Below are 27,053 nucleotides of genomic sequence, written 5' to 3' on the forward strand. Positions count from 1 at the left end.
GACCTCAGGTGACCCTCATGCCTCGGTCTCCAGAAGTGCTGGGATTACAGGCGTGCACCATGGCGTGTGGCCTTTTTGTGTGCTTCTGACAGTGGCACTGGCCTGGCCCAGCAGCCTTCCTTTCTGGTGTCCTCCCTAAAGCAATACTTATCATTTCCTGCCACCCGAGGTGGCTGTGAACTGCAGCCCAAGGCTGCCTGGTGCAGCTCTGACAAGCAAGCCCTTCTGAGGAACAAGAGCCTGGGGGTCAGGTGACTACCAAGCCCCATTTCCTTTCCCAACAGGCAAGTGACCCAGCTCTCCTTGTACGGGGTGTCCTCTAGGGCCACAGGATATGCACTTTGAGCTGCTCATCCATTTTTGTCCTCTGTTCTACCTGACACGCCCACATTTGTCCCAGCCAGGCCTTTCTTTGTTCTGGAATAGCTGGGAACGCAGCTGGAAGGACTGGGAGCCAGCTTCCACTGAGTGGCTTCTAGCTGCCTGTAGGCGGTGTGGCTCACGTGCACACAGCTCCTGCGGTCTTTCCCTCCCTGCATGGCGCCCCTGGATGGTCACAGGGTCAGCCGTGCTCCCAACAATGCAACACACCAAGGGAGGGGTTAGAGAGACAGCTGGAGCGTGCCTCGGAGGCTTCTTAGAACAAAGAAAGAGGAGCTGGCCAGGACTGTTCCCTGTAATCTCCTGGGGACAATTTTCAGGCTAACGAGCAGTGACCCTACACACTGAATGACCTCGAGATCATTGAAACATCTGAAAGGTTTAGGCGTGGGTGCTGCAGACCCCATGCCATGGACTCCCGGGTCAGCTGTGCTGCAGGACAGAGCCAGGCAGGGCTGGAAGGAGGGCTGCCAGGACCACAGCATCGCCCTGACTCAGAGTATCTCCAATTCAAAGAGCACACTTCCCTTCCAGAAGCTACTGGGGCTTCGTCTGAAGAGTGGCTGCTTCTCAAACTTGGCTGTCTAAGACATTTACTCAAGTGACAGCAGTTGGTGGCTGAGCCAGGATATTATGGAGGACTAAAAAAAAGCACAAACTTAAAAAAACCATGTATTCTTTAAACCGTCTTGCACGCACCCAGGCACAAGCTAGATGCGCCATACCTTGCACCTACACCATCCACCTGAAAAATACAGTAAAATGACTTAAGAAACACACTATTTATTTGAAAAACTTTTATTTTGCATAAAACAGACCCAATCCCTTTGTGGGTCAGATGTTACCACCTTTAAAAAAATGTTTTTTAACTCTCCTTTCTGTCCCACTGAAAAATTTATTTTGAAAGGGTTAAGAAGAGTCTATCATTGCTGGTCAAAATCGGCCTGAGGATGGCCGCCAGGGGCAGAGGCCTGAAGGCATCATCTGGGCAGGCCTGGAAGCCCACGGGGTGCAGCATCCTCAAGCCCAGGGGCGGGAGTGCCTCCGGCCTGCCCTCCAGGGAAGCTGCATGTGGACTCCACGGTATTCAGCCTCCAGTTTAGTCAGCCTTGAGTCTGGGCTGCTCCCGCGCCTGGCGTTTTATGCATGTGATATATGTGTATCCATCCTGCTTCCCTGCCTTCAAGGGAAGACTCAACTCTCCGAGAGAAAACCTGCCTGGAGCTGCGCACATTCTCACAGCTTGAGAACGCTTGACGCAGGAAGTCACCAGAGTACTCAAGTCAACCGCAAACTAGTGGTTACAAAACGGGAGCTTTAAAAAAAGTGCTCTACTAGAACTGGGTGTCCTCACAGTCGGGAGCAGAAGGCTGGGGCTGCTGTGCAGGCCTGCGGCTCTGTGGCGCCTCTCTGCAAAGGCTCGGGTCCGCCTTCCAGACTGCAGGCTGCCGTGTGTGCTGTGGAGGATGCCACAGTGTTAAGGCTGACCAGGACCAGAAGGTGACACTGGGCTCTCCTGCTACGTCTCGCCACTTATAGCAGATCCCTAGGCCACACTCCTTCCAAGCCACTTTGCAAACTGTTTCCCTGTTGTGGGGCCAGCAGGAGCTACAAGGGCCGAAGGCAGCTCTGCCGGGGCTGGACCGGTTTTGTGGCATTCGAGGAGAGGTCTGGGAAAGGCCACGCAGGCAGTGAAGGTCTTTTCCCACGTCCAATTTTACGGGACGACTGGGGTTTGAAGATGGAATCTAGAAACCCTCCTCTCCCCTTTTTTAAGTAAAGAGAAAAGAAAAGGAGACCTTTGCCTCACGTGAGAACAGGTGGAGAATCAGCGCTGTGGCGGCCACTAGCGGCGTTATCTCCCGGATGCGCATGGGAGAGAGATGGCAGCTTCTGGACAGACAAGGATGACGCAGGTTCTTTGCTCCTTTGCAGCTGGGATGAATGTTCAAGTTGAGGCACAGTGTGGTCAGCGCAGCCACTCAGCCTGCTCCACTGCGGGACACCTTGGAGGGGCCAGGCCTCTGCTCCCAGCTGGCCCCAGCCCACGGAGGCGGCAGGCGGCTGGAGCGCCCTGGCAGGCGGGTCTGGTCCGGATGGCTCCTCACTGGGCTATGTGCTAACTGCTTTGATGGACAAGCACCCCACCCCGATTAGCTCAATGGCTTAATGAGCTGTACACAGCCAGGCTGGTGCGGAACCATGAGAAAGGAACGGTTTGGCTATAGGAGCTAGTGATTCGGGGCTCGCCCTTTACGTCCCCATGAAGATCCGGCACAAGGCAGGTGCCCGTCGCCTTCGGAAGGAAGGGCGGGAGTCGCTGATCTGCTTGAGAGGCGCCAGCCTGCATCCCAGCATCCACTGCAGCACTCGCGTTTCCGTCTGGGTGAATCTTAGGCTGGGAGGAGGGAATTCTCACCAGCCACATGATTCCAGGGTCCCACCTTGCACCCTCTTGGCCTGTGTGGATGAGGGCCCATGCTGAAACCTTCTTTAACATATGTGCGAAGGAAGGTGATGCCCTGGCCCCCAAACTGAGACAAGGGCGAGTTCTGCGGAGCCGGAATTCTCATTGGGAGGGTGAGAGTGGCAGCTCTGCTGTTGGCCTGGCCCAAAACAGAACGGAAATGCACCCTCATCATGAGTGGTCCAGATGGTCTAGCGCCAGGGTGAGGCAGGCACCGGGTGGAGGAGGGGACAGAAAGCTGTGAGGAGGACCCACGCAGGGGTTCTGGGCAGCTCCCTGATGCCAGCCAGGCCAGTGATACGAAGAGAAAGGCTAATAAATAGATGCACGTGATGAGCGCCGGGCAGCCCCGGACCAGGTCGCGTAGGACGCACCAGATGCCGCTGTGGCTCCCGCACCCGGGCGCAGGTGATCAGTTCCTCTAGTAAAGATATACAAACGAAGTTACTTCTTTTCAAGTATTAAAAAATAAGTTAATTGACAAAAAGGGTTTGAAGCGGCTGAGCGTCTTGCCAGGTTGTCAGCTTCATTTCAATGTGCAAACACAGGAAAAACACGGAGGAAAAGGTCATCTCCTGTCCCGACATAAATGTGGAACAGGGACAATGCCTGTCTGCCAACTGGGGGCTTAGAATGTAGGGCCTCATCCTATCCCCCAAAGTCAGCATTTTCCAGTGTCAAAATGGTTGTGAACTACAAGCAAAATGCAGCAACCCACAAGCCTCAGGCCACAGCCAGCAAGCGGCCCAGGCATTTGGCCACTTAGGGTCCAGTGTGTGGTGTTCGGCTGGAGGGCAGACCCCTCCTGCGTCCTCCTAATTTGCATAATAATTCAGGAGCCTGCCCACACCTCCATGTCTCCTGTGATGCTGGGGTGGGCATGACTGGACGCCCCCATCCTGGGTCTCGATCGCACCCTGACCCCTGACCCTGCTTTCATGGGGTATTGTTTACGTTTCTTTGGTGGTGCTCCAGGGAGCATGAAGAAGACAGTGCCCCTCGCACGGCGCACTGTGGTTCTGACGGGGAGCAGCTTCCCTCTCTTACCAAATGTGCCAGTGGAAAAAAGGGGCACAGCCAGCACATCCTCACGGAGCGCACGGGGTGGTCCCCTGCGTCATGCCATACACGCCGTGCTCCTCCTCTGAGTGGGAGGTCCAGGTGGGCCTCCTCCCAGGAGGTGGAGCCGTCTCAGATAACCACTGTCACCTGGGGCTCCCCACTGCACGCGGGACTCGACCACTTTCCAAGCAGCACACGGGCATCTGAGCGTAAACTCCAAGGAGGTGCCAGGCCTCCTCAGATCGAGGCTCCGGGTGGTTTGGATGCCACTGCCTGGCCAGGCGGATGCCAACAGAAAATGGAGCGTTGGGTGGGAGCTCAGGACCAGTTAAGGCTGAAGCCCTTGGACAACATGGCAGCCTCCAGGTCCTTGTCCTCCTCTCTCTCCCGGAGCCGCTGCTCCTCCAGCAGCGCCACCAGTGAGTCTCTCTGCTCCACCACCTCCAGCATCTCATTGAGAATCTGCTTCTCTTCTGACAGCTCCTCCTCAGTCTTAAGGTGATCTTGAAGGAGAAGAAGGCATGAGGTGAGGGGCCTGGAGGTGGCACCCACCCTGGCCTCCATGGGTGCCTTACCCCACTCACCTTCCACTGCCATGCGTTCCCGGAGCTCCTGCTGCAGTCGACTCTGCCGGTCTTCCAGCTCCAGCTCCCGGGCACTGAGGAGGCAGGGCAGGAGGGAGACAAGCCACAGTGATTGGGGACCACCCCTCACCCCCAAATCCGGAAGGACCTCCATGCCTGCTGTGACAAGCATAGCGCCGACGCCCCCTACCCAAGGCCACTCACAAGATCATCAGCTCCGACTCGTAGCGCACCATGGCGTTCTTCTCCTGCACTAGCTTGAACCACTCCTGCATCAGCTTGGGGTCGTCCTTCTTGCCCATGCCTGCCGAGAGAACGCTTGTGTCGGGTGCAGGGAGTGCCGCGCCCACCCTGGCCCGCAGGAATCACACGGGGCAAATGTGCAAAGAGGGCCGAGCAAGATGCTGCCGGAACTTCCACTCCCAAGCCAGGCCCAAGGTTTGCCTGCAGCCATAGGGCCCTGGCGTCCCCCTTCCCGGGGCCTGCGCTTTCCCGTGTCCTGCCATCCCTGTTCACCCCGTCTGCAACCTCGCCAGCGGGGACCTTGCCCTCCCCGGGGCTGGTTTCTACCCCTCCTGCTCTGTGTGCTCTCTTAGGATGACTTACATTGCTTTCCCTCTTTTTTGCCACTCAATGTTTATTTGGCACTTGCTATGTACTAGGTCTCCTTGGAGGAAACCCGTCTTGTAAACGAGACAAATGTGAATTTGTAAACTGCACCCTGCCCTCAGGTCATGCTCATTTAACTCAGCTCTTTCTTGGGCTACTGCCCCTCGCCAGGGGCCACCAGAATAGATGCCTTGTCATTTGTTTACCTCCTGACCAGGAAGAGAAGACACCACCCCTTAACTTGTGGCCTATCAAGCTTCTGGATGCTCTCCTGCTGGATCCCGCATGGTCGATGCAGGGCATCTCAGGATGGCCGCAGGGTTTCTCACCAAGAGCAGAGAAACACTAGCAGCCCCTGGGGATGGAAGGAGGTGGCCACGCCCTGCCCTGGTCCAATCCAACAGAATGCCTGTGTCTGGTGGCTGCCTGCTAGCTCAGGCTGCCTGAACCAACAGGTGCCGATACCAAACCTCCCCCAGGGACGGCCTGACCGCTGGGCCTCACTGTGGCAGGAGGACAGAAGGAAGAAGTCTCCAAGGGACCAAGCCACCCAAGGAGAGAATAAGGTCCTTTTCCCTGGAGCACAGAAGTTCATGGCAAAAGTGTGGTCCTGCCTAAAATACATGCTGTGTCAGTGGCTCTTCAATATTTTTGGATTACAAACCACTTTGAGAATCTCATAAAAGCTAGGTACTCTCTTCCTAGAAAAATGCTTATGTGTGCAGAGCAAACCATTTGATGCAGAGTTCCAAGCTGCTCCTGGGCTTCCTGGGGTCCATCCATGGGCCTCAGGTTAAGGGGCACTAGACGGGGACATCTTTCAGAGGCCCTTGCACTCTCTGCGTCCCTTGGCAGGGGGCGTTCTAGGCCAGTTAAGACAAGCCCAGGAGTGTGAGGAACACAGCCTCAGAAGGGCCAGCCACAGCCCGAGTCCTCCCTCACTGCTAGCTGCCTTTCTCCACCTGCCTTTCTGGCATACGGTACACAGACACATCTCTTATCTGCAGTGGTGTCTGCTAGACAGTTAGTCTCTACCCAGTGGCCACACCAAGGAGGCAGAAATGCACCATGTTCAACAAGCAGGGGTTAGTGTCTGTACTGTGCCCTAGTGCACATGCGGTTCTGCTCCCAAGGGGGTTCCTGCCCCTGAGCCTCCTCTGAAGGACGGAAACCCCCCAGCCTGTCCAGCCTGCAACTGTGGAGTGTGTGCCTGAGGGTCAGGGGACCAGCGCTCTCCTCACCCAATCCAATAGGCTTGGGTCTTGGCCTTTAAGCCAGCCCCCACTCAGTTCCATGCATTGCTTTCGGAGCGTCTCTGCACAATGTGCCCACATGGCCGTGGAGGAGGGGCCCGAGGCATGCAAGCTGTCCAGTGCGCCCGAACACGGCGGCACCAGGGAGTCTCTCCCGCTGCCCACCTCCCCACGAAGATACAGAAAATGCCACCGGAGACGTGCGGACAGCGCTCACTAGCTATGGAGAGCTCGCCCACGGCCGCCGGGCAGAGGCTGTGGTGTGTGAGCGAGAGTCGGGTGAGCGCTGTGGACGGCAGGTAAGAGTTAGCAGGGTTAGTCACGGCCACACCCCCCACATGCCTTTCAACGACAATCTTATCACCACAACAGACTTCAAATCAGACAAACTTAAAACACACACACTCAGCAAGACACGAGATAGAGAGGTTTGCTTTCAGTGGTTGTTTGGAAAGGGGCCCGAGGGCACTGGTGTAGATCAGTCTTTGTAAGGACAGTATTCCTTGACTCTCCCATCCAAATTGCTGCATGCAGGCGGGAGGCTCCTCACCTGCATCCCTGCCCCTCTATCTGATGGATCTGAGACTTAAAGCCCCAGCCACGAAGGGCCAGCCAATGCTGCAGCCCTGAAGGACCCAGACCTGGAGGCTCTCTGGCTTTACTCTGCACCCTGGTCCTCCCCATAGACAGTCAAAGGGATACTGTACCTTTAGAAACTGCCACAGACTCATGACATTTTTTAACAGGACTATTGAGGGTCAGAGAGAAAGAAAGAGAGAGAGGTAGGTGGGTTCTGGCTCTGTGTTTGACTAGTGTTGCTACACCCCCTCCGAGGCAGTGGGGATGGGGTTGGCGAGGTTACGTTACCTTCCTGGACACAGCAAGGGCAGAAGGAGAGAGGTCTACGTCGTGGAGTCCCGCCACTGGGCTCAACTTCAAAAGGGACCAAGCAAGGAAGAGGAGGAGACGGAGAAAGACAAAAAAGGAAGAGGAGGAGAGGAGCAGGAATTTGGAAGTGGAGAGGGACAGGGAGAAGGTGGAATAAAAACAAGCAGAGGACAAAAAGCATAAAAAGTGAGAAAGGAACAACAGGAGGAAAAGAAAATAATACAAGAAATGGAGAAGCAGAAACAAGGGAAACAAAGTCTACAAATGAATTAAGTCCTTTTTTCAGCACGGAACTGAACAAGAGCAGACCCAGCTCTGGCAGCATCACAGAGGGGGCGTGGGGCCAGAGCCACAGCGTGGATTCCTCCAAGAGGGATGATGTGTTCCCTACACGATGACGGCAGCACTCGGGCCATAGGGCCCTCCTGCCTCTACTCCTTATCAGGAGGGCAGTGGCATCTGGGTTGTCATACCAGGGCCTTTGGGGCCTTGGGCCCCCTCCTCAAAGCCCCTGGATAGGTCTGCCTGGCTCTGAGACAGACTGCATTCAATAAGTGGCCAACATGGCTTCCAGGCTTGCAGGTGACAACCTGGGGTCACCTCCCAGACCCACGTGGAATCCTCTAAGATGTCACCACAGGTATGTGCCTGAGGCAAAGCTGGCCTTGACAAGTGCAGGGCAAGGAGGGGCCTCTGAATCTGTGGGGCAGCACGCCATCCTGTGACGGGCCTCCAGGACGCTCACACCTGCGCTCCTTCAAATTCTGAGCCAGGACAATTTTGGGGAAATGTACAAACACAGAGGTGACTTCCACCCCTCCGTGTCACTGTCCCCTCTCTCCCCCAGGAACAGGGAGAGCCAACCACCCCCTTTCCTTCTGGCCCTTCTATGGCTGTGCAGGGACCCCATGCTGCAGCTGGGGGCTGTCACACTCTGGATTGTGAGACCAAAGGGGTGAGCTGACAGGACACACCAAAACTTACAGGAACGATGCTGGGAGGAGTGCTGACGGGGCATCGAGAGACAGTGTGCAGAGAGACATCTCTAGATCTGGGGTCTGATGGCTACTCAAGGACGAGGGAGAGGAGTTTGGCAAGGGACCATCACAGAACCACAGAGCACACACAGGGACAACAGAGCCCAGGAAGACACGGGGCCTCGGCCCGCGGGGAGGGCAGTGTGTGGTTTACAGAGAGAACAGGGTTGAAGAAATGGCCTTGTTTTACTCAACAGAAGGCCAACAAGACAAACAGCTGGCTGAGAGGCCACTCAGCGGTGCAGCTGCATGAATACAGGTGTTTTCTGTCTTTGAACCCTTCCAGCGTGGCGTACCTTGGGCACACTGAATCTGCTATTGGGTACAACTTCAAAACCAAAGCCAGGGACAGTGTGCACGCGTGTGAAATGCTGAGTGTACCCAGTGTGCTAAGCACACACGGCACAGCCGGCCGAATGCATGGGTACGAGGGAGGATTTCTTTCCTCAACAATACACTCTGCCTTACAGCCGACCTACAGTCAACCTCGGCTTCAAAGTGTAGTCTGTCTTGAGGCTTGGAACACCTGGATGAATCCCATCAAATACGTCAGTGAACAGTCCCTGCCACCTCCTGGGACTGGTGTCACAGGTGAATAGGCCATGCTGTGGAGCGGAACAGCGTCCATGTGATACACAACCAAACACATCCAAAAGGAAGAGGCAGGCGCCTGCTCGGGTAATAATTACAACACGTGTTTCTGCTTTCCGGACAGCACAAAATACAGCTTTCAGCTGTTTTTATGTAGGCCACATCCTCATACGCCCTTCCCAACACAGAGAACAATATAACAGAATACTGGGAACAGAATTAGGAAATGAAATTAGAAAAAGGGAGCATCAGGTAAAGCAAGCATTTAAAGAAGCCAAAAAGGCTTTCTCCTAGCAAGAGGCAGAAGCGCGTGTGAGCGGCCGGTGAGTCCGAGCTGCGCTGCGGGGCCGCTACCTTCGGACTTCCCTGTACGCTCCACACTTCCACAACGGGCGAGGCTACTTTTATAATCAGAAAAAATGCCCAATCAATACAATTTTCAAAAGAAGAAGTGGAAGGGAAAAACCAATCCAACAAGGGGAGTTCCACCCGACTGGAACCTGACTGAGCATGCATGGGGCGGGGGTGGGGGGTTTATAGTAAATGCTTTGCCTTTTAGGGGGATGTAAGAAATAGAAGACTTGGTTCACTGGTTCTAAGAACAAAGACGCTGTCAAGCTTCTGGCAAATGGAAGTTTTTTGGTTTTTCTCAACATCAGGGTAACGGGTTTCCATCTGTTGCTAACAGGTGCTATAATTTACCACTTCTCAAAGCACTCCTGCATGCCCTGGGCGCTGGCCACCCCTCCTGAGCTCCCGAGCAGTGAGCGGGTCCTGGTCAGAGGACCCCTCCTCCCTGGAGCACTCTGCTGCGTCCCCAACACTCGGGGGCACATCTGCTCCATCTTTCCCTCTGAAGCAGCACTTCCTTTGGACGTGTGACCCAGGGGTGGCTCTTTAGTGCCACTCGCTTGATACCTGGCGGGCAGGCAGTGCCTGTCACCAAATTTCAAAAAGCAACAGTACACCACCAGGGAATGAGGCCTGTCCAGGGCAGCGTGTGAGATGGGCACGGATGGCACTCTCCAGCTTCAGGGCGCCCTCGCATGCACCACCCACGTGATCCTCACACCGGCCAGGTGTGGCTGCCAGGATGGGCAAATTCAAATGAGGGTTCTGAGGCTCAAAGGAGTTAAGTGTGGCAGAGCCTGGAAAAGAAGCCAAATCTTCTTGCCCACTCTGAACTCAGAGCTTGCCCTCTTCAACACAGGCTCCAGGCAAATGTAACAAATGCTGGCGTCTCAGGCAGCTCAAGGAAGAGCAGTCTCACAGACCCTGATCAGAATGTCACACCTGGAAGGGAGGCCCGACGTCCCTTCCTGCCTCGTCTTCTGAAGAGGCCCTGAGAGGGTAAGTAGAGTCTGTTTTGTCTGTGCCTGGGGAGACAGTGAAGGCAGGACCTGAATCCAGGCCTGGCCTTCCTAAGTCGGGGTACCCCCTACACTACCACCTGGCCCTTAGTGCACCTGAGCACCTCACTCCAGGCCCTGCCTCTCATGGGCCCAAGACCCAGTGTGGGGTAGAATGGCCAACAGGGTGGGGGAAAGAGTGGCCAGCTGTAGGGCAGGTCCCCTTCTCTGTACTTGTACTTCTATATTCCCACCTTCTCTCCAACCAAGACTCTTCACCTTGGCACACTGCATCAATAAGACACCCGGGCAGCTGGAAAAACAAGCAAGCAGATGAGCCCACGCACTGAACCTAGATGGTCATCTGGAAGGCAGGCAGGGCCTACCTTAGTCCTTCTGGTACTCGAAATCCAAGAGCTATAGCCCTGAGACCGGGGAGCAGAGGCTTGAGTGCCTTGCTCACAAGGATTAGTGAGGATACGGTCAGAAAGCTCGGAGGTACGGGGGCTCACACCTGTGATCCCAGCACTTTGGGAGGTGAGGGTGAGATGACTGCTGAACCCAGGAGTTCGAGACCAGCCTGGGCAATGCAGTGAGACCCTGTCTCTACAACAATTAGCTGGGTGTGGTAGTGTGAGTATCTATAGTCCCAGCTACTCAGGAGGCTACGGTGGGAGGGCTGCTTGAGCCCGGGAGGTCAAGGCTGCAGAGAGCCGTGACTGCACCACTGCACTCCAGCCTGGGTGAGTGAGACCCTATCTCTAAAAAATAAATAAATAAGTAATAATAGCCCAGAGGGGCCAAGACAAAGGCCCAACTCTGTTCATAGCCCGACAACCACCAGTGACAATCTGTGTGGCGGTGGGTGCTGGCTTGATGCTCTGCATTTCCGACTCAATCATTCAATTCTGCCTGGTTCTATTTAACCCACTGGCTTCTACATGGATGCTGATATCAAAAACAGCAATATCATACATGAATCATGGCCTGTGGTAAGGATGATGCGGGAGACTAATAATTTATGCCAGAAATGTTTACTGAGCACCCCAAATGCACCGGCCACCAACGCTAACCATGTGGCAGCCAGCAGAGGGCGCAGAGGTGGGCACAGCCACAGCGGGCAGGCACATCGGCGGGCCGTCCTCCAGGCCTGCTGGACAACTGGCCCCGGGGACCTGCCTCGGCAGGCACGTCGCCGGGCCGTCCTCCAGGCCTGCTAGACAACTGGCCCCGGGGACCTGCCTTGGCAGGCACGTCGGTGGGCCGTCCTCCAGGCCTGCTGGACAACTGGCCCCGGGGACCTGCCTCATCTTGGTATCCACCTCTGCCCACTAGACAGGCTCCCAGCTCCCCCTGGTTGGACAAAGGCACCATCACCACAGAGCTGGGGAGGTCCCTAAAGCAGTGTCCAGCAGACCAAAAGAGGGCCAATGAGGGAGACTTCTAGAGCCCAGAGGCCCCAGCCTGGAATGCTGCATTTCCCCAGGGAACACGGGTTAGGTCCTGGAGTGTCACCAGACTAGTACCACACACAGAGGTGTAATGAGGAAAATGGGCTTTTTATGAGCCGAGCCACCATTTACAACTGTATTTCCATGTGAAAATACAGAATCCCAAATAATCAGCTTGCAAGCGTTTTAGAATACCAGCCTTTCAAGAGGTGGAGGCTGGCCCCACACCCTCCCTTCTGATATGCTGTTGTGTGTTTCACGCACACACAAACTCTGTAGAGCCCCAAGGTTAACGTCTTCCCCTTTCAGCCACACTTTTGGAACATCCTGCATATATAGAGATCATTTTTGGTTTTCAGTTCCCTTTGGTCTCTGAGGATCACACTCCAAGGCGTCAGGGACAGGAAAGAGGCTCGCTTATTCTCAGGCATATTTTGAGGCTCCACTTTCCTGCCTCTCTGGGCAGCCACGTGCAGCCCTTAGCTTACCAGGGTGGACTCTCTGGACTCTCATTTCTCACACTTGTTTTGGCGGTGATGCCACTATATTTACTGCTAAATATAGTACCACTATAAATAATAACATAAATATTATAATGATAAATAGTGTTGGAGCAATGCCTTTTTTTTTTTTTTTTTTTGAGACAGAGTCTCCCTCTGTCACCCAGGCTGGAGTGCAGTGGCGCGATCTCGGCTCACTGCAAGCTCCGCCTCCCGGGTTCACGTCATTCTCCTGCCTCAGCCTCCTGAGTAGCTGGGACTACAGGCGCCTGCCACCACACCCGGCTAATTTTTTGTATTTTTAGTAGAGATGGGGTTTCACCATGTTAGCCAGGATGGTCTCGATCTCCTGACCTTGTGATCTGCCCGCCTCGGCCTCCCAAAGTGCTGGGATTACAGGTGTGAGCCACCGTGCCCGGCCAGAGCAATGCCTTTTTATTGAACTCCTGTCGGAGACACCAAAGAGCTTTTGTCACCTTTTCCTGGGAAACACAAGGGGCATTACCTGTCATGGCTATGCCCAACTGACTGGATTAAACTTTCAGAAAGCAGCCAAGTGCGGTGGCTCACACCTGTAATCCTAGCATTTGGGATGCCGAGACAGGTGGATCACTTGAGGTCTGGAGTTCAAGACCAGGCTGGCCAACACGGTGAAACCCCGTCTCTACTAAAAACACAAAATTAGCTGGGTGTGGTGGCGCACGCCTGTAGTCCCAGCTACTCAGGAGGCTGAGGCAGGAGAATTGCTTGAACCCGGGAGGTGGGGGTTGCGGTGAGTGGAGATGGCGCCACTGGGTGGGTTCCAGCCTGGGTGACAGAGCCAGACCCTGTCTCAAAAACTTTCACAAAGCAAAGTGCTCAGGGCTGGAATTCCTTGGCGGCTCAGGTTTACGGAGTGGGGCCACCGTAGATTTTCCACTCTGCCTTGCTCAGGTTATGCAGCCTGGGAAGTGTGAGGGAAGACTGACCAAATGTATTGCTGACTAAGAAGGCACTTGGCTATTCTGAGTCCCCAACCCAGGAAGCCTATTTGGTGGGCACCACCAATGCCATGCTCCTGGCCTGGGGCAGCCTTGGCACTGCAAGGCTGAGGTCCAGTCTAAAACCTCGGGCGATGACAAACACCATGGCCCTGACAGGGGTCCCAGCTGGCTGGTGTGCAATACTGCAGACATGCAAGCAGCTGTCATGACAGGGTGAGGCTGGTCTGGCAGGCCCAGTCTAGCATACACATAGTGGGGCTGGGAGACACCTGGTGCTACACAGACTTAGTGCAGAGATAAAGCTCCAGGTTGGGAGGAAAAGTGAAGGCAAAAAAACAAACAAATGCATGTAAGAATTACAATCTAAAACACACAAACACACACACACGCGCGCGTTGGGAAACCTCGCTCTAAAACACACACACACACACACACACACACACGCGTTGGGAAACCTCGCAGGTTCCAAAGTTCCTAAGCAAAGCAGAACCAAGCTGATGGTGGACTGGTCAGGCAAACCAAGAACCTATCAACACGAAACTCAGAGAAGCAGAGAGAGAACAGGAAGACGGCTGCTCAGAAGGGCAGGGGCTGGCGTCCCTGCACCTCCATCTCACAACAGCAAGAGGCCACCTCCAGTCCTTCATGTTACATTTCTAAACCTTTTGTGTTCTTTAAATTTCCTTTGAGACATATAAATCAAGAGATGAGGTCCCTGAAAACTAGAAATTATGTGTGTGTATTTTCAATCAGTTTTAGAAGAAATGTGGTTTTCTTCTAGATTTCCAGTCATCTGTCTGTTCTAGTGCAATAAAGCAGGCTGGGTCCCAGGGAAGAAGAAAGAAGGGGAGTGGCCACCTGGGGACCCTTCCTCTCTGGTCCAAGGGTTGTTTTGAGTCTTTTTAATGATTTCTTTGGAAATCACAAGGTCCAGCTATGTGAGGAAGGGAAATCTTCATTCTTTATACTCTGTGGCTGAAAAAAGGAACTTTCAGAGCCTTTAGGTAGTTCACTGAGAGCCACTGAAAGAGCCTGGAGCGTGACACACAGAGCACAGGGCAGGGGTAGGAGTTGGCCCCTCTGGACAGGAGGTGGCATTCCCAATGCTCCGAGGGCTGCTTGGAGCTTTGCTCTGCCCATGGGAGAAATGAGATGGGTGCTATGGCACAGAAATGGGGCTTCGGGGTGGCCTTTTGGGGAGGCAGGCACAGAGGGGCAAGGGCAACCAGGTTTTACATATGAGGCTCCAGATCTCAAAAGGGTGATTTTCCCTCCAATTAACGAATATTACTAAGTGCTCTAAGAATGACACAAGAGCAGAAACAGAAAAGAAACCTAATTCTGGCATTGCCGTCGTCCTCACGGGCGTGGCGAGAACAGGGCCTGAAGTCCACAAGAGACTCCCTGCAGTGGGGAATGTCCCCTTCGAGCAGCAGCCCCCACGTGGTGGGCAGAACCCGAGAAGTCTTGAATTTACGCAGCATAACGGTCTGGGAAAGGGGAAGTGATGAGCTGATGAGCCCACCTTCAAAGGGTTATGAGTGTCAGTGGTGGGGCACTGTGTGATTCACAAGGCATCCTGAGTTTCCTTTTTCTATTTATTTCATTTCCCCCTGGAACTTGCTGGAATTCTAAATCCAAAAAGCTAGTAGCTGCAGTCCGGGAACCCAGAGGAGAAAGCAGCTCACTACCTCTTCTCACTCGAGCAAGGGCGGGTAAAGAAAGCAGGAGATGCGGGCTGGGCGCGGTGGCTCAGGCCTGTAATCCCAGCACTTTGGGAGGCCGAGGCGGGGGGATCACCTGAAGTCAGGAGTTGGAGACCAGCCTGGCCAACATGGTGAAACCCCGTCTCTACTAAAAACACAAAAATTAGCCGGGTGGGGTGGTGGGTACCCGTAATCCCAGCTACTCGGGAGGCTGAGGCAGGAGAATCGCTTGAACCCGGGAGGCGGGGCTTGCAGTGAGCCAAAATCGCGCCACTGCATTCCAGCCTGGGCGACAGAGCGAGACTCCATCTCAAAAAAACAAACAAACAACAACAACAACAAAAAACCCAAAAAACAAAGAAAGCAGGAGATGCGATGGGTGTGTTCACGGCATCTTGAACTGGGAGGGAAGTGTGGATACAATCCTAAAGAAACGCGTTCTGACAGCCCCTTCCAGGAGATTCTGAATGTAAACAATTTTTTTTTTTTTTTTTTAAGAGACAGAGTTTTGCTTTGTTGCCCAGACTGGAGTGCAGTGGTGCGATCACAGCTCACTGCAGCCTCAAACTCCTGGGCTCATGTGATCCTCCCACCTTAGCCTCCCTAGTAGATGGAACTACAGGCACGTGCCACCATGCCCAGCTAATTTTTAAAATTTCTTTATAGAGACGGGGTTTCACCATCTTGCCCAGGCTAGTTTCAAACTCCTGGGCTCAAATGATACACCTGCCTTGGCCTCCCAAATTGCTGGGATAACAGGTGTGAATTTTTTCACACAGGGAAATTCACTTAGCATAGACATAAACACTCCCGAGGTGGTGTTAGGAGAAGGCAAGAGGCATTAGATGGGAAAAGGGTCTGTTAATTGGAATGTAAGCACCGGCCCTTCTGCAGCACCAGTGGCCGTTGAGTGTGGAGGTCCCTGAACACACCAGAAGCCCTGGGACACTGAGGGAGTCTCCAAGGGTGTGGGTCCGTGGGAGCGTGGGATTGGAGAACACAGGAAGCACAGACAGCAGCAGTCTCTCTTCCCAGGGAGGTGAGAGCCCCGCCTTGGATGTGGCACTGTCTGATAGGTGGAATCACAGAACTATGACATTGGTTTTTAAATGAATGGGCCAAGAAGTGACCCTCTTAAAGGAATGGGGTCAGGGTAAAACATGAGACAATTATCTTTGCCATTCTTCTGTTTGAAGACCACCTCTAGGCATGGAGCCTCCACGGGGAGATGAAGGGGGTAGACTGCCAGATCAAGGACACACGGACAGGGAGGAGGAGCCACAGTCCCCAGGATTCCCCTCGACAGAATGGCAGCTGCCCAGGAGAAAAGCTGCCCAAAGCTTAGAAATGAGACATGGGGGTCAGCCATTCCTCTGAACTAACACAAATGGCAAGATGCCAAACATACTGCAACCTCTAAGCTAGTGGTTCTCCTGCTCTAGAGGGCATCAGAACCCACTGGAAGGTCTGTTACAGCAGATAACCAGGCCTCACCCCAGAGTTTCTGATTCTGCAGGTCTGGGGCAGGGCCTGAGGCTGTGCCTTCCTAACAGGCTCCTAGGTGATGTTGCTGCTGGTCCAGGGACCACACTTTGAGAACCACAGCCTTGAGCTTTTCCTGTCTTCACTGAAAAGAAGTACAAGGTGAGCCCCAGGACAGAGCAAGGAGGGAGGGACGTTGTTATGGGCACCCGTCAACCTGGCTTTGAGTTTGGTGACTCCGGGCAGAAATCACTACAGAGAAGCCTTTCCCTTGCACTCAGCTCTTCTGGGAGAAATGAGAGCACGACCCAGTGAAAATGGTCGGGCTGAGATCTTGGCATGTTTGCTTCTTTGCGTAAGTGTGGCAGGCAGTGAGCTCCCTAACAGATATGATTCCTACAAGCAGTGAGGGATGAGATTCAGGGCAAAAGCTGTGTTGGAGTGTGTGTATTTAGGGGACCAGGATGCAGATGCAACGCTGGTGGAGTCAGGTGGGCAAAGTTTTATTATAAAAAATTAAAAACGACCCCAGGCAGCAAAAGCAAGCTCAGATCTTCCTCTGGAGCACATGTGGGCAGCGGGGAGATCAGCACGCTGCTCTGTTTTGAGCTGGAAAAGGGTCTGTGCTTTTGCCATTTGGTTATTGGGTTGATTTCTCCTTGTTTTTGTGAGCAGGGACTGGGAAGCGTGGGTGGAGAAAGGGTGTCAGCGGGGTTAGTGTCAGCACAGGCGCTGCCATACATACCACCCAGATGCAAGTCGATGAGGTCACTGTAATAAGACTCTCCCCAATAGTCTACAACAAGGAATCGGTGAAGAGAGAGTTATTCCATCAGGTAGCCCTCCTGTCCCCCCATACCCAATCAATGATATGATATGGAGCAATCAATGATATGGAGCGCAAGAAACACAGACACAGCGAGGCGGCAGAGGAACGGCTGGAAAGCATGCGTGCCTAAGTGCATCACATACTGCATGTCCACACATGCCATATCTGCATACTCCGTGGCTGTGGGAGGAGGGCGGTAACTAAAACCCACTGTGGGGAGTCAATGGTCACTATCAACATGATCCCACGTACACCAGGGATCAGCCAGGACAGAGGCTTTGGCTTTGCTGGGAACTCCTGTCCCTGGGACTGAACCTTCTCTAACTAAGAGTTAATAGAGCGGGGCTGCCTGCGTGTCAGTTGCTGATACTGGAAGCCCCAGGCTGAGGGGCTGGAGGCAGGAGACAAACGTCCTACAGAAGCTCTGAAATCCTTAGGTTTCATGCAGTCAGTGCTCTCCCAGGAATTCCCACGACCCCACTGCTGACTCTATCAAATGCCTTGCAGACCCACTTTTGCCGAATGGGTTTGAGAGGAAGGGGATCCTGTTCCGAGGCTTAGGCCTCCAAATTCAGTCGGCCTTCTTAACAACAGGAAACAAGCAGAGACTCATGCAGAGTTCTTCCCCCAGGCACTCGGCCGAAGGCTCCTGGAGGTGTGCTGGCCCGGGGCACTCCTAGCCTGGTAGTTCCACAGCTGCCTGGCCAAGAGCGCTATGTAATTTCCACGCCTGAGATGCAGACTGGGCACTGCCGAGAGGCTGGGCTTGAGCAGGCGGTCCTCATCTCCCCAGAATCATAAAGACACACAGAGCACAGCACTCGGCTGCCATGGTGTTGCCCTCTCTCCAAACCCCGCATTCTGAATGCAGATCCTCACAGCCTCCGGTCCCACCTGAGGGCCTCCCCTTGAGAGTGACACAGCAGACAGTGGTAGAATGCGGTCCTGCCCCAGTTTTTGAATGCATGCTCAAGGCTGAGTCAGTGTTTTTGTAACAAATAGGCTTCCCAGGTGCCCCAGGACTGGAAATTACCTAAGTTGTGGCCTGGCCCTAGGATCAAAGGTGCTGAAGCTAATCCTTGCAGCCTGGCCATACGTCGTCATACCTTAGACAAACGGAGAACGGGATGGCAGGTCCACGCTAGAGCGCTTCTCTGGAAAGGCAGCTTGGCTAACAAAGTCTGACGCCCTCAGACGGTGATGGAAGCTGGAGACCCCCAAGTGAGATGATGGCAGGTTCCAGCCAGTTTACTACAGTCCCCAGGGAAGGGCAGACTGCCATGATGAGAAGACTCCAGATTATTATCATGCCCAGCTGCCACTGCCTTCTTCAGGGCTCAGCCAGGTGCCACAAGACTAAGAAGAGGAACGGGACGCAGAAGCAGGAGAGAAAGCAGCAGCAGCACGCACACCTGGGCTTCAGAGACGGCATCGGCCAAGGAGGGGCAGGGCCACGGGGAACTGTGACGGGAGACCAGCTTGGAAGGGATGTATTCACGTAAGAGAAGGAACATATTTGGAAATTCTTATATTCTTATGGTAGGAACCATAATTCCTGAAAATTCCAGAGAGTTTCTCAAATGCATCACAACGAAATATCCCAACAGAGCTACTAAGGCCCATCTTGAAAAACAGAACAGAAACATCTTTGGATAGAGATATCTGCTGAAGACTCATTTAAAGGAAGGAGTTGGCACTACGACAGTGGTTTTCAAGCCTCTGTGGAACCCTAAGGTTCTTCCAAAGGCATTCCAAGGGGTCTCCCAAATACCTGATGTACAAATACTTGTAGCTCTTTTAAGAGCCCTTATTAAAATAAGACACACCACCTTCAAATGTTTTTGTTTCTGAGACAGAGTTTCCCTCTTGTTGCCCAGGTTGGACTGCAATGGTGTGATCTTGGCTCACTGCAACCTCCACCTCCCAGGTTCAAGCAATTCTCCTGCCTCAGCCTCCCGAGTAGCTGGGATTACAGGCATGTACCATCATGCCAGGCTAATTTTTTGTATTTTTAGTAGAGACGGGGTTTCTCCATGTTGGTCAGGCTGGTCTCAAACTCCCGGCCTCAGGTGATCCACCCACCTCGGCCTCCCAAAGTGCTGGGATTACAGGCGTGAGCCACCGCACCCGGCCCAAATGTTTTATTTGCCAACTTTTCACCCAATGGAGACCATCAACCCAATAATTTGTGCTGCCAGGTGAGCTTGATTTTGTGGAGCCCTCAGGATCAAGTTTCCGCCTCTCTCTGTAAGTGGCTGAACTCCCTGTAAATGTGTTAGTGAAGAGGACATTTTATTCATTTATTTATTTAAATTCTGGCCTGCAGGATAGTGCTCACCTGCCACCGTTCAGGGTCTGTCCAGGAGAGCTACAGATCAGTGACAGCACGCACGCCTGTCAGCGAGTCCCTTTATGTAGGTGGGTAACACGTTTTGCTGCGGTATTACAGCATAGCTGGGTTTTTGTTTACTTTGTTTGGGAGCCTCTTGTTTGAGACTTGTTTGTCATGAGGAATAGGAACGGCTGTTAGATTTGCTATGATCCAACTGTGGGAAAAAAAAAAAAGCTCTTGCCTCATTTTAAACTTCTAGTGTCTACATCATTTAAACTGCAGAAATCCTGAGATTTCCAAGTAAGCTGTTAAAAAAACCAAAAACCAACCAAATAAAAAAACCCGTGTTGTCACTTATAGCAACTACAGTTCTTGTGTGTACTGGCTGGATGCCGGGGCTTGGTCATGTCCACGACTCTCTGCTATAACCTGTATTTTCAAATCTGTGTTAATTATTAACATTTGAGAGTAATTCTTTTTGATTTTAAACTTGAACTTATCATCTTGTAAAAAGGGGTCTGCTGCTAGAAAAACAAGTTTGAAAACCACTGACTTAGACGGCATTTGGGTTGTATATGTTTGAGGAAATGTGATTATCTAATGACTAGAAGAAATAATTCTGGCAAAATCCTAACGCCAATCTTCAATGGTATATTATTTTCCGGCCCTTTGGCAGAAGCTTGAATAACAGGGCCTGTGACAGGGGCATTGAAGCACTGTTTTACACTCAGACTTCACGGAGGCCACAGGCGCTCAAGTGCTTTATGGAAACCACCAACCTTGATGGCACCACCACCTCAACCTCATGAGTAAGGAGGGCAGGGAGCTGTCTTCTTCCCGAAGGGCTTAAACCATGAAATGTGGTTATTCTGTCTGTATGTTGAGATCTATCCACTGCTTTCCATCTTGGCAGAAGTGATTTGTGGAGAAGGGCAAGAAGGAATGAAGATGAGCCTAGGCTCTCTCCTGATATCTTCTGCAAGAAGAGAAATGGCACGAGGACAGGGCCCCATAGGCCCGGACGCAGTCGGGCACAGGTGGGCTGGGGCCAACTCCATCTGGGCTCAGGCTTAACTGAGGAGGCCAAATCAGAGCGCGCAGAGCAGGGCAGGGGGGCAGGGGCACCGCAGGTTCGCTGGGAAACCTCGGACCTTCTTAGGTGAACCCAATCTCCTTGCTGTGCTTGTCTCACAGTAACACATCCCAGTCGTCTCAGCCTATCGGATGCTAAGTGCTTCAAGTTTTTGCATTTCCTTTGGTAGCCTGGACTTCATGCATTAACAGCATCAGGTGAGCCCAAACCAAGAACATCCACATCCTCACCTTTCTCCCCATCCCATCTCTTTGACTGAAGGTCATCACTGAGTAGACCGATAAGCTGCAATTTCCAGGCCTTAAAGGGCCTGGGAAAGGAGACCTACTTCCATTCTGGACTCCCTCACTCCCCACCACACAAACTTCAGTCCTACAGGCCACAGGAATTCATCTTGACACCAGGCACTTCCCATGAGCCCATGGGTCAGTCTTTGAGCAAGATCAAATGGCAGCAGCTGGCCCTGCTCCTGGCCGCCTCCTCCCAGTTCTTCCATTTCACAGAGAGCCTGCCTGTCAGCAGAGGCACCCTGCTCCCCTCTGCCACACTAGAGTGAGGAAGTAAGAGGATACTCCTTTTCTTCATCCCCAGCTCACAATTTAAACGCTGAACCTGCAGGCTATAAAGAGATGGAAGTTCCCCCATCCAGAGACTAGACGAAGATTTGTGGATGTTTGAGAAGGCAGAGTGGCCACTGCACCCCCGGGGCTGGTCCTGCAGCTTCAAGGTCCTGAACCAATAGGACTTCCTGGGCCGTGGGGCCAGAGATGCCTCAGGCACTCCCTTGCATTCTCTGTGCCCAACTATGCTGAGCGCAGCTGCGCAGGTTCCCTGGATGGAATGGCAGGAATGAGCGCACCACATTCTCCAGGGCTTCCCTGCCAGGAGCAGCAGTCACAAGCACAGGGCCCTGCCAGCCACTCCCCGGAGTCTGCTCCACGTCCGCTGGTCACATGCCCTGAGCCTCTCCAGCCCTGCCCTAAGTGACCAGCCTTCAGCAGACACAGGGCCTGGGTGCCCTCTGGAAATCTGTGTGTGCTGAGGGTGGCCACATGCTCCCCGACCAGCGGTGTTGAGGGCTCTGTGGGCAGGAGGGTCCCAGGGAACTAACGACATGAGGGGGTCTGTGGGGTGCAGGCTGGGGACCTGCTCAGTGCAATTCTGTGATGGTTCCTTGTGGTTCAATCTCCCTCACTCCCAGTTATTCCCTCCTAGAGTAAATGGTGGGGTGGGAAGGAGGGGGAAGAGCCAGCGCTCGCCATCAGCATGCCGGGGACTGAGTTTCACTCTATGGGAAATGGCAGCCCAGAGGGGCTGTGGAGCAGGATGGGCCTGGGGCTGTCTCAGACAGGTATTTTCTTTTGCTTAACAGGAAGCCCCAAATCTCAGTGATGAAGGGCCCCAGAAAATCCTGCTGGAAAAGGAGCTGAATTCCAGGTGAGGTGAAGCAAAACTAGCCTACCACGGCGGGAGGGAGGGCTTCCTCCAGGAGCAGAGCTTAGGAGGGAGCCCGGCAGTACCTGCTTCGCCCCGGAGCGCCTTCTCCACGGCCACGCCCCTCTCCTCCAGCCGCCGCTGCCTCTCCTCCACCTGCTGCAGCTGCCGCTGGATGATCTATGACAGACAGCACAGACTGAGCACCCGGCTCTCCAGCCCTGCTTCAGGAGGACACACAACTCCACACCCACATGAGGGGAAACAAAGGAGTTGCCGCTCTGGAAAGGGCTCTAGTCTGTGGGCGGTGCGCTCAGGGTGTGGCGTGGAGACCACCTGCACCAGAACCACCTAGCTTGTGTAGACGCCAGGCTCCGGGCCTTGCTAGTTAGCATCGAAGCGCGTGGACGTGACTCAAGTAGTGACCACCCTCCCAGGAGTGTTGCAGAGACAGGAAGTGGATGTAATCTGTGGCAGGAGGGGCCTGAGTACCAGAACCTCAGACTGTTCTCACAGCAAGACTGCTAGAGTGCTGGAGGGGGTTCCTGAAGAGCGCAGTGGAAATCCCATCTTTACGATAGAAATTTAAAAGAGAAGGCCAGGCACGGTGGCTCATCCGTGTAATCCCAACACTTTGGGAGGCTGAGGTGGGCGGATCACAAGGTCAAGAGATCGAGACCCTCCTTGCTAACATGGTGAAACCCTGTCTCTACTAAAAATACAAAAATTAGCTGGATGTGGTGGCACAGGCCTGTAATACCAGCTACTCGGGAGGCTGAGGCAGGAGAATCGCTTGAACCAGGGAGGCAGAGGTTGCAGTGAGCTCAGCACCACTGCGCGTCCAGCCTGGCCACGGAGTGAGACTCCGTCTCAAAACAAAACAAAACAAAACAAAACAAAACAAAACAAAACAAAAGAAATCTGCAATGGTCTAGATTCAGGGTCTGTGCAGCCTGAAGACAAGCTGGAGAATGGGAGGAGAGCTCTGACCTCTGACCTCTTCCCACAAAAATCCCAGGCCTATCAGAGGTTGAGGGGCCACAAATGGACTCCTGGTGACAGTCCTCACAATTGAATGAGGTGACTTACAATGATTATTCTACAACAAGGGATTCGGGAAACTCAATGCAGGGTTCTTCCTTTTTTTTTTTTATTTTTATTTTTATGAGATGGGGGCTCGCCCTCTCACCCAGGCTGGAGTGCAATGGTGCAATCTAGGCTCACTGAAATCTCCACCTCCCGGGTTCAAGCGATTCTCGTGCCTCAGCCTCCCAAATAGCTGGGATTACAGGGGCCTGCCACTATGCCTGGCTAATTTTTTTTTTTTTTTTTTTTGAGACGGAGTCTCTCTGTGTCGCCTAGGCTGGGGTGCAGTGGCACAATCTCAGCTCACTGCAAGCTCCACCTGCCGGGTTCACGCCATTCTCCTGCCTCAGCCACCCAAGTAGCTGGGACTACAGGCACCTGCCACCATGCCCGGCTAATTTTTTGTATTTTTAGTAGAGACGGGGGTTTCACCGTGTTAGCCAGGATGGTCTCGATCTCCTGACCTTGTGATCCGCCTGCCTTGGCCTCCCAAAGTGCTGGGATTATAGGCATGAGCCACCGTACCCAGCCAATTTTTGTTTTTTTAGTAGAGATGGGGTTTTGCCATGTTGGCCAGGCTGGTCTCGAACTCCTGACCTCAAGTGATCCGCCTGCCTCAGCCTCCCAGAGTGCTGGGATTACAGGCATTGAGCCACCGCGCCCGGCCTGCTCTTCCCTTTTGACTGACAGCTCCACCAAGGCAGGGCCTCTGTGCTGCACCAGCCAAAGGTGACCTGGATGGCAGGGAGGCCCGTCTACCTCTGCTCTGCTCTGCACTGTGCTTGTGTGGCAGGGAGCAGCTGGGTGGATAGGGAGATGCTGCCCAACCCTCCCATGCATGTGCCCTGGTCCCATCCTCCATGGTTTTACCTGGGCTCGATGCAGCCGCTTAAGCTCCTCCTGCTTGGCCTGTCTCCGAGCTGCCTTTTGCACACGCCGGGTCAGCTTGGCATTCAGTTCCTCCTCTGTGTAGGTTCTTGGCTGGAGAGAACAAGAGAAATTTCCTCAGTCAGGTGCACGGAGGCCTGGGACAGGGGTGGGCAGCAGGCCAGCAGGGGCCTGGAGAGGTCTGTCCCCCATGTCGGAGCTGGTACCGGGGCAGATAGGACAAGCTGTCCTCTGTAGAGTAGAGTGCTAGCAGGACGGGGGTGCTGATAGGCAGAAGGCATGAGGTCTGCAGAGTCCCCAGCCTGCAGCAGCCCTCAGTGCCATGGGCACACCTAAGATCCACAGAGTGAGACATTTCCCCACCTCTGCACAGGGACAGGAGGCTGAGTGGGGACCGACTGTTAGGCAGTTAAAACAATAAAGGGACACACGCTCCTTTATCACTGAGATCACCTGCTTCCCAAATAAGGATGTCTGGTCTTTTTAAAACTTTGTGGGAGTAAAAACATTGGTAGGCTGTTTCACCAAGCCTCCTGCTTCTAGGAGGCTTACAGGGGAAGCAAAGAGAGAAATCGGGATCCTTTTATTTTCCTGTTTGGTATCAAAGGTCACTTTCTTCAGAAGAGCAGTATCCATGAGAGTCTTCCAAGAAATGACACCCAAGTAGAGAGAACAAGGATGTTTCTCTTTTAAGTCAAGTACAGTCTGAAGAAGGAATTGTGGAGGCAAACCTGGACTGACTCTGGGGACTGCAGAGGCAGCCGCTGGCCGCTAGGAAGAAGAGAGGTTGCGGCCTGGCCAGGGCTGTTGTGCCTAGTGCCATCGAGAACAGAGGAGGCAATGGCCCAATCCAGTGCAAGTCCACGGACTGGACAGCCACAGCCCCCTGCCTACGTGGGTGCCAAGGGCTCAAGGGAGCATCAGATGCTTTGAACAAACCGTGGGCAACAAGAGGGGCAAAGGTTGGGGATTTGCCTTTATTCATAAGACCCTCTTTATTGCCTCTAAGAAAATGAAACAAGGAGACTATATAAAAGATCTTTTTTGAGAGAGGGTCTCATTGTCACCCAGGCTGGGGGGCAATGATACGATCATGACTCACTGCAGCTTCAAACTCCTGGACTCATGTGATCCTCCTGCCTCAGCCTCCCGAGTAGTCAGGACTATAGGCGTGTGCCACCTCGTCCGGACAATTAAAACAATTTTTTTTTGTAGAGACAGAATCTCGTTATATTGCCCAAGCTGGTCTTAAACTCCTGGGCTTAAGTGATTCTCCCACTTCAGCCTCCCAAAATGCTGGGATTACAGGTGTGAGCCACCATACCTGGCCAACAAGAAAACTTTTATAGACTTCAAAGAAGACAAACATGACTTGGGGTCTATACTCATAATCTTCACTCGAAGAGCTCAAATGACAGAGGGTCCCCTGAACAGGCAGTCCCTAAGGGTCATCAGTGGTGTTTCAGCGCTGCACCTTGCTGATCAGAGCTGAGGGCTGCTGAACTGCCTCTCTCTGGGGTGCCCAGCCCCACAGCGGCAGCTGTGTCCCGACCCGAGGAACCTGGAACAAAATGACCACATGCACTCCAGCCGGTGAGGAGCAGGTGTCTCATCCTCCTTCCCACTCATGACGTGGCTAACGGAAGTACTGCTGCCAGTGTGTGCCACAGCCCCATGCACGCACAAACACAGTTAGTGAGGATGTGGCTGGAGGGCCGGGGCCGGCGCCGGGTGGTTAATCACAGACATGCATGCAACGGTGACCAGCTGACGGGAACGAGACACTACCTTTGATGCACATGATCTCCTGAATGCCAAGGCGTGTGGTACATAAATCGACTTTTAAGCGGATGGCATCAGAAAACAAAACAGAATAGTAATAATAATAATGATTAACAAATTAAAAATTAAGAACACAGAAATGGAGCAAAATAAGTTAGAAGTTGAAAACAAACACACAAGACTTAAAACACGAGATTATTTTTCACGAAGTCACACAGGACTGCCTAGGTAGGAATCTGGGTGTGAAGATCCTAGTGGCGGCGTCTGAGTGGACCCGGTTTTGAATACGGCCGGGGTTCACTCTTTTACTGGGAAGAAATAGCTTCTTTCTCACCACCCCCAAAACTCGCCTCATCTCACTGTCCCTTGTGTAAAGTTAAAGCCGTTAAAATATGTGATTCTAGATGCTTTTCTCCTTGAGTGACCATGTGCTTGTGGAAATTCAGCCCACTTCTTCCTGCTGAATGCTCCGGGGGAGTGGAAGTGGGGTGCGGGAGGAAAGGGGGTCCTGCTCTCAGAGACAGATGCAGCAAAACTGGGAGGGAAACCGCCCATCTCTCCCAAAAGGCCCTCCGCTGGCAGTGTTCCTGTGTGCCACCCAGCTGCCATTTCTTGATTGTGCCCGGTAAAGGGAATTGAACTAGCATCAGTAAGTGCTGTTCACCAAAAGCACGTCAGGCAGCAGCAGGAGCCTCTTCTCATTCCATCACACCTTGTGCAGAGCCGCTCTGAGGGTCAAGGTGAGTCACATCTGCTCTTGTGGTCTCACCAGCCATATTAAATGGCTGAAAGGCATTAAGGAAACCAGGGTGTGTGGTGGCGCACAAGACAGGGAAGTCCTGAGAATTCCAGGCAGGCTGCAACCCCAGCCGCGCTCCCTGTTGCTCCATCCATCCCATCTGTGGGGCGGCCTTGTGCGGAGCTGTGCTTCCCAAGCCTACAGGCGAGGGAAGAATAAATTTGCCTCCTTCGACTTTGAGCACCTGTGTCCCGCCTGCCTCAGGTGGACCCACCTCTCCCACAAATCAGAGCAAGAGAATGTCGTTATGAGAACAAGCCGGTTCAGAAAAAGAGACAGATGATTTCCCGAAGCGGCTTGCAAAAAGCCCACAGGAACTATGGACCACACCCTAAGGAACAGCACTAACATCTTCGCCTATGGCTGATGTCAACAGTAATGGGGGGCAGTGGCTGCCTTCCCACAATCTACCCGTTTTCCAGGCTGGGAGGGGCGAAGTCACCACCCGTCCCTGTGTGCCTGAGGTG

General features: G+C 53.3%; 1 protein-coding gene and 1 pseudogene across 11 annotated transcripts in view; both read right to left on the reverse strand.

The window, feature by feature from the left end:
- Positions 1-1,163: 1,163 nt before the first annotated feature.
- LOC103783275 (uncharacterized) lies at positions 1,164-2,809 on the reverse strand (annotated as a pseudogene).
- The window catches only part of MICAL3 (microtubule associated monooxygenase, calponin and LIM domain containing 3), a 237,192-nt gene continuing 211,302 nt past the window's right edge, over positions 1,164-27,053 (reverse strand). For 5 of the 11 annotated variants that reach the window (XM_034949077.3, XM_063603456.1, XM_055105731.2 and 2 more), the window contains 7 exons: positions 25,794-25,844; positions 23,988-24,098; positions 22,118-22,211; positions 7,224-7,289; positions 4,699-4,798; positions 4,495-4,568; positions 1,164-4,413 (listed from right to left, as the gene is read on the reverse strand). In XM_034949077.3, coding sequence (XP_034804968.1) covers positions 4,229-4,413; positions 4,495-4,568; positions 4,699-4,798; positions 7,224-7,289; positions 22,118-22,211; positions 23,988-24,098; positions 25,794-25,844 — 681 coding nt within the window. In that variant the 3' untranslated portion in view covers positions 1,164-4,228. Of the gene's footprint in view, positions 4,414-4,494; positions 4,569-4,698; positions 4,799-7,223; positions 7,290-17,088; positions 17,140-22,117; positions 22,212-23,987; positions 24,099-25,793; positions 25,845-27,053 lie in introns of all 11 variants that reach the window. The other 6 variants (XM_057301001.2, XM_063603457.1, XM_034949079.3 and 3 more) reach the window with 5 other exon arrangements.

The sequence above is a fragment of the Pan paniscus genome, chromosome 23 (genome assembly GCF_029289425.2).
Source record: "Pan paniscus chromosome 23, NHGRI_mPanPan1-v2.0_pri, whole genome shotgun sequence".
NCBI lineage: Eukaryota > Metazoa > Chordata > Mammalia > Primates > Hominidae > Pan > Pan paniscus.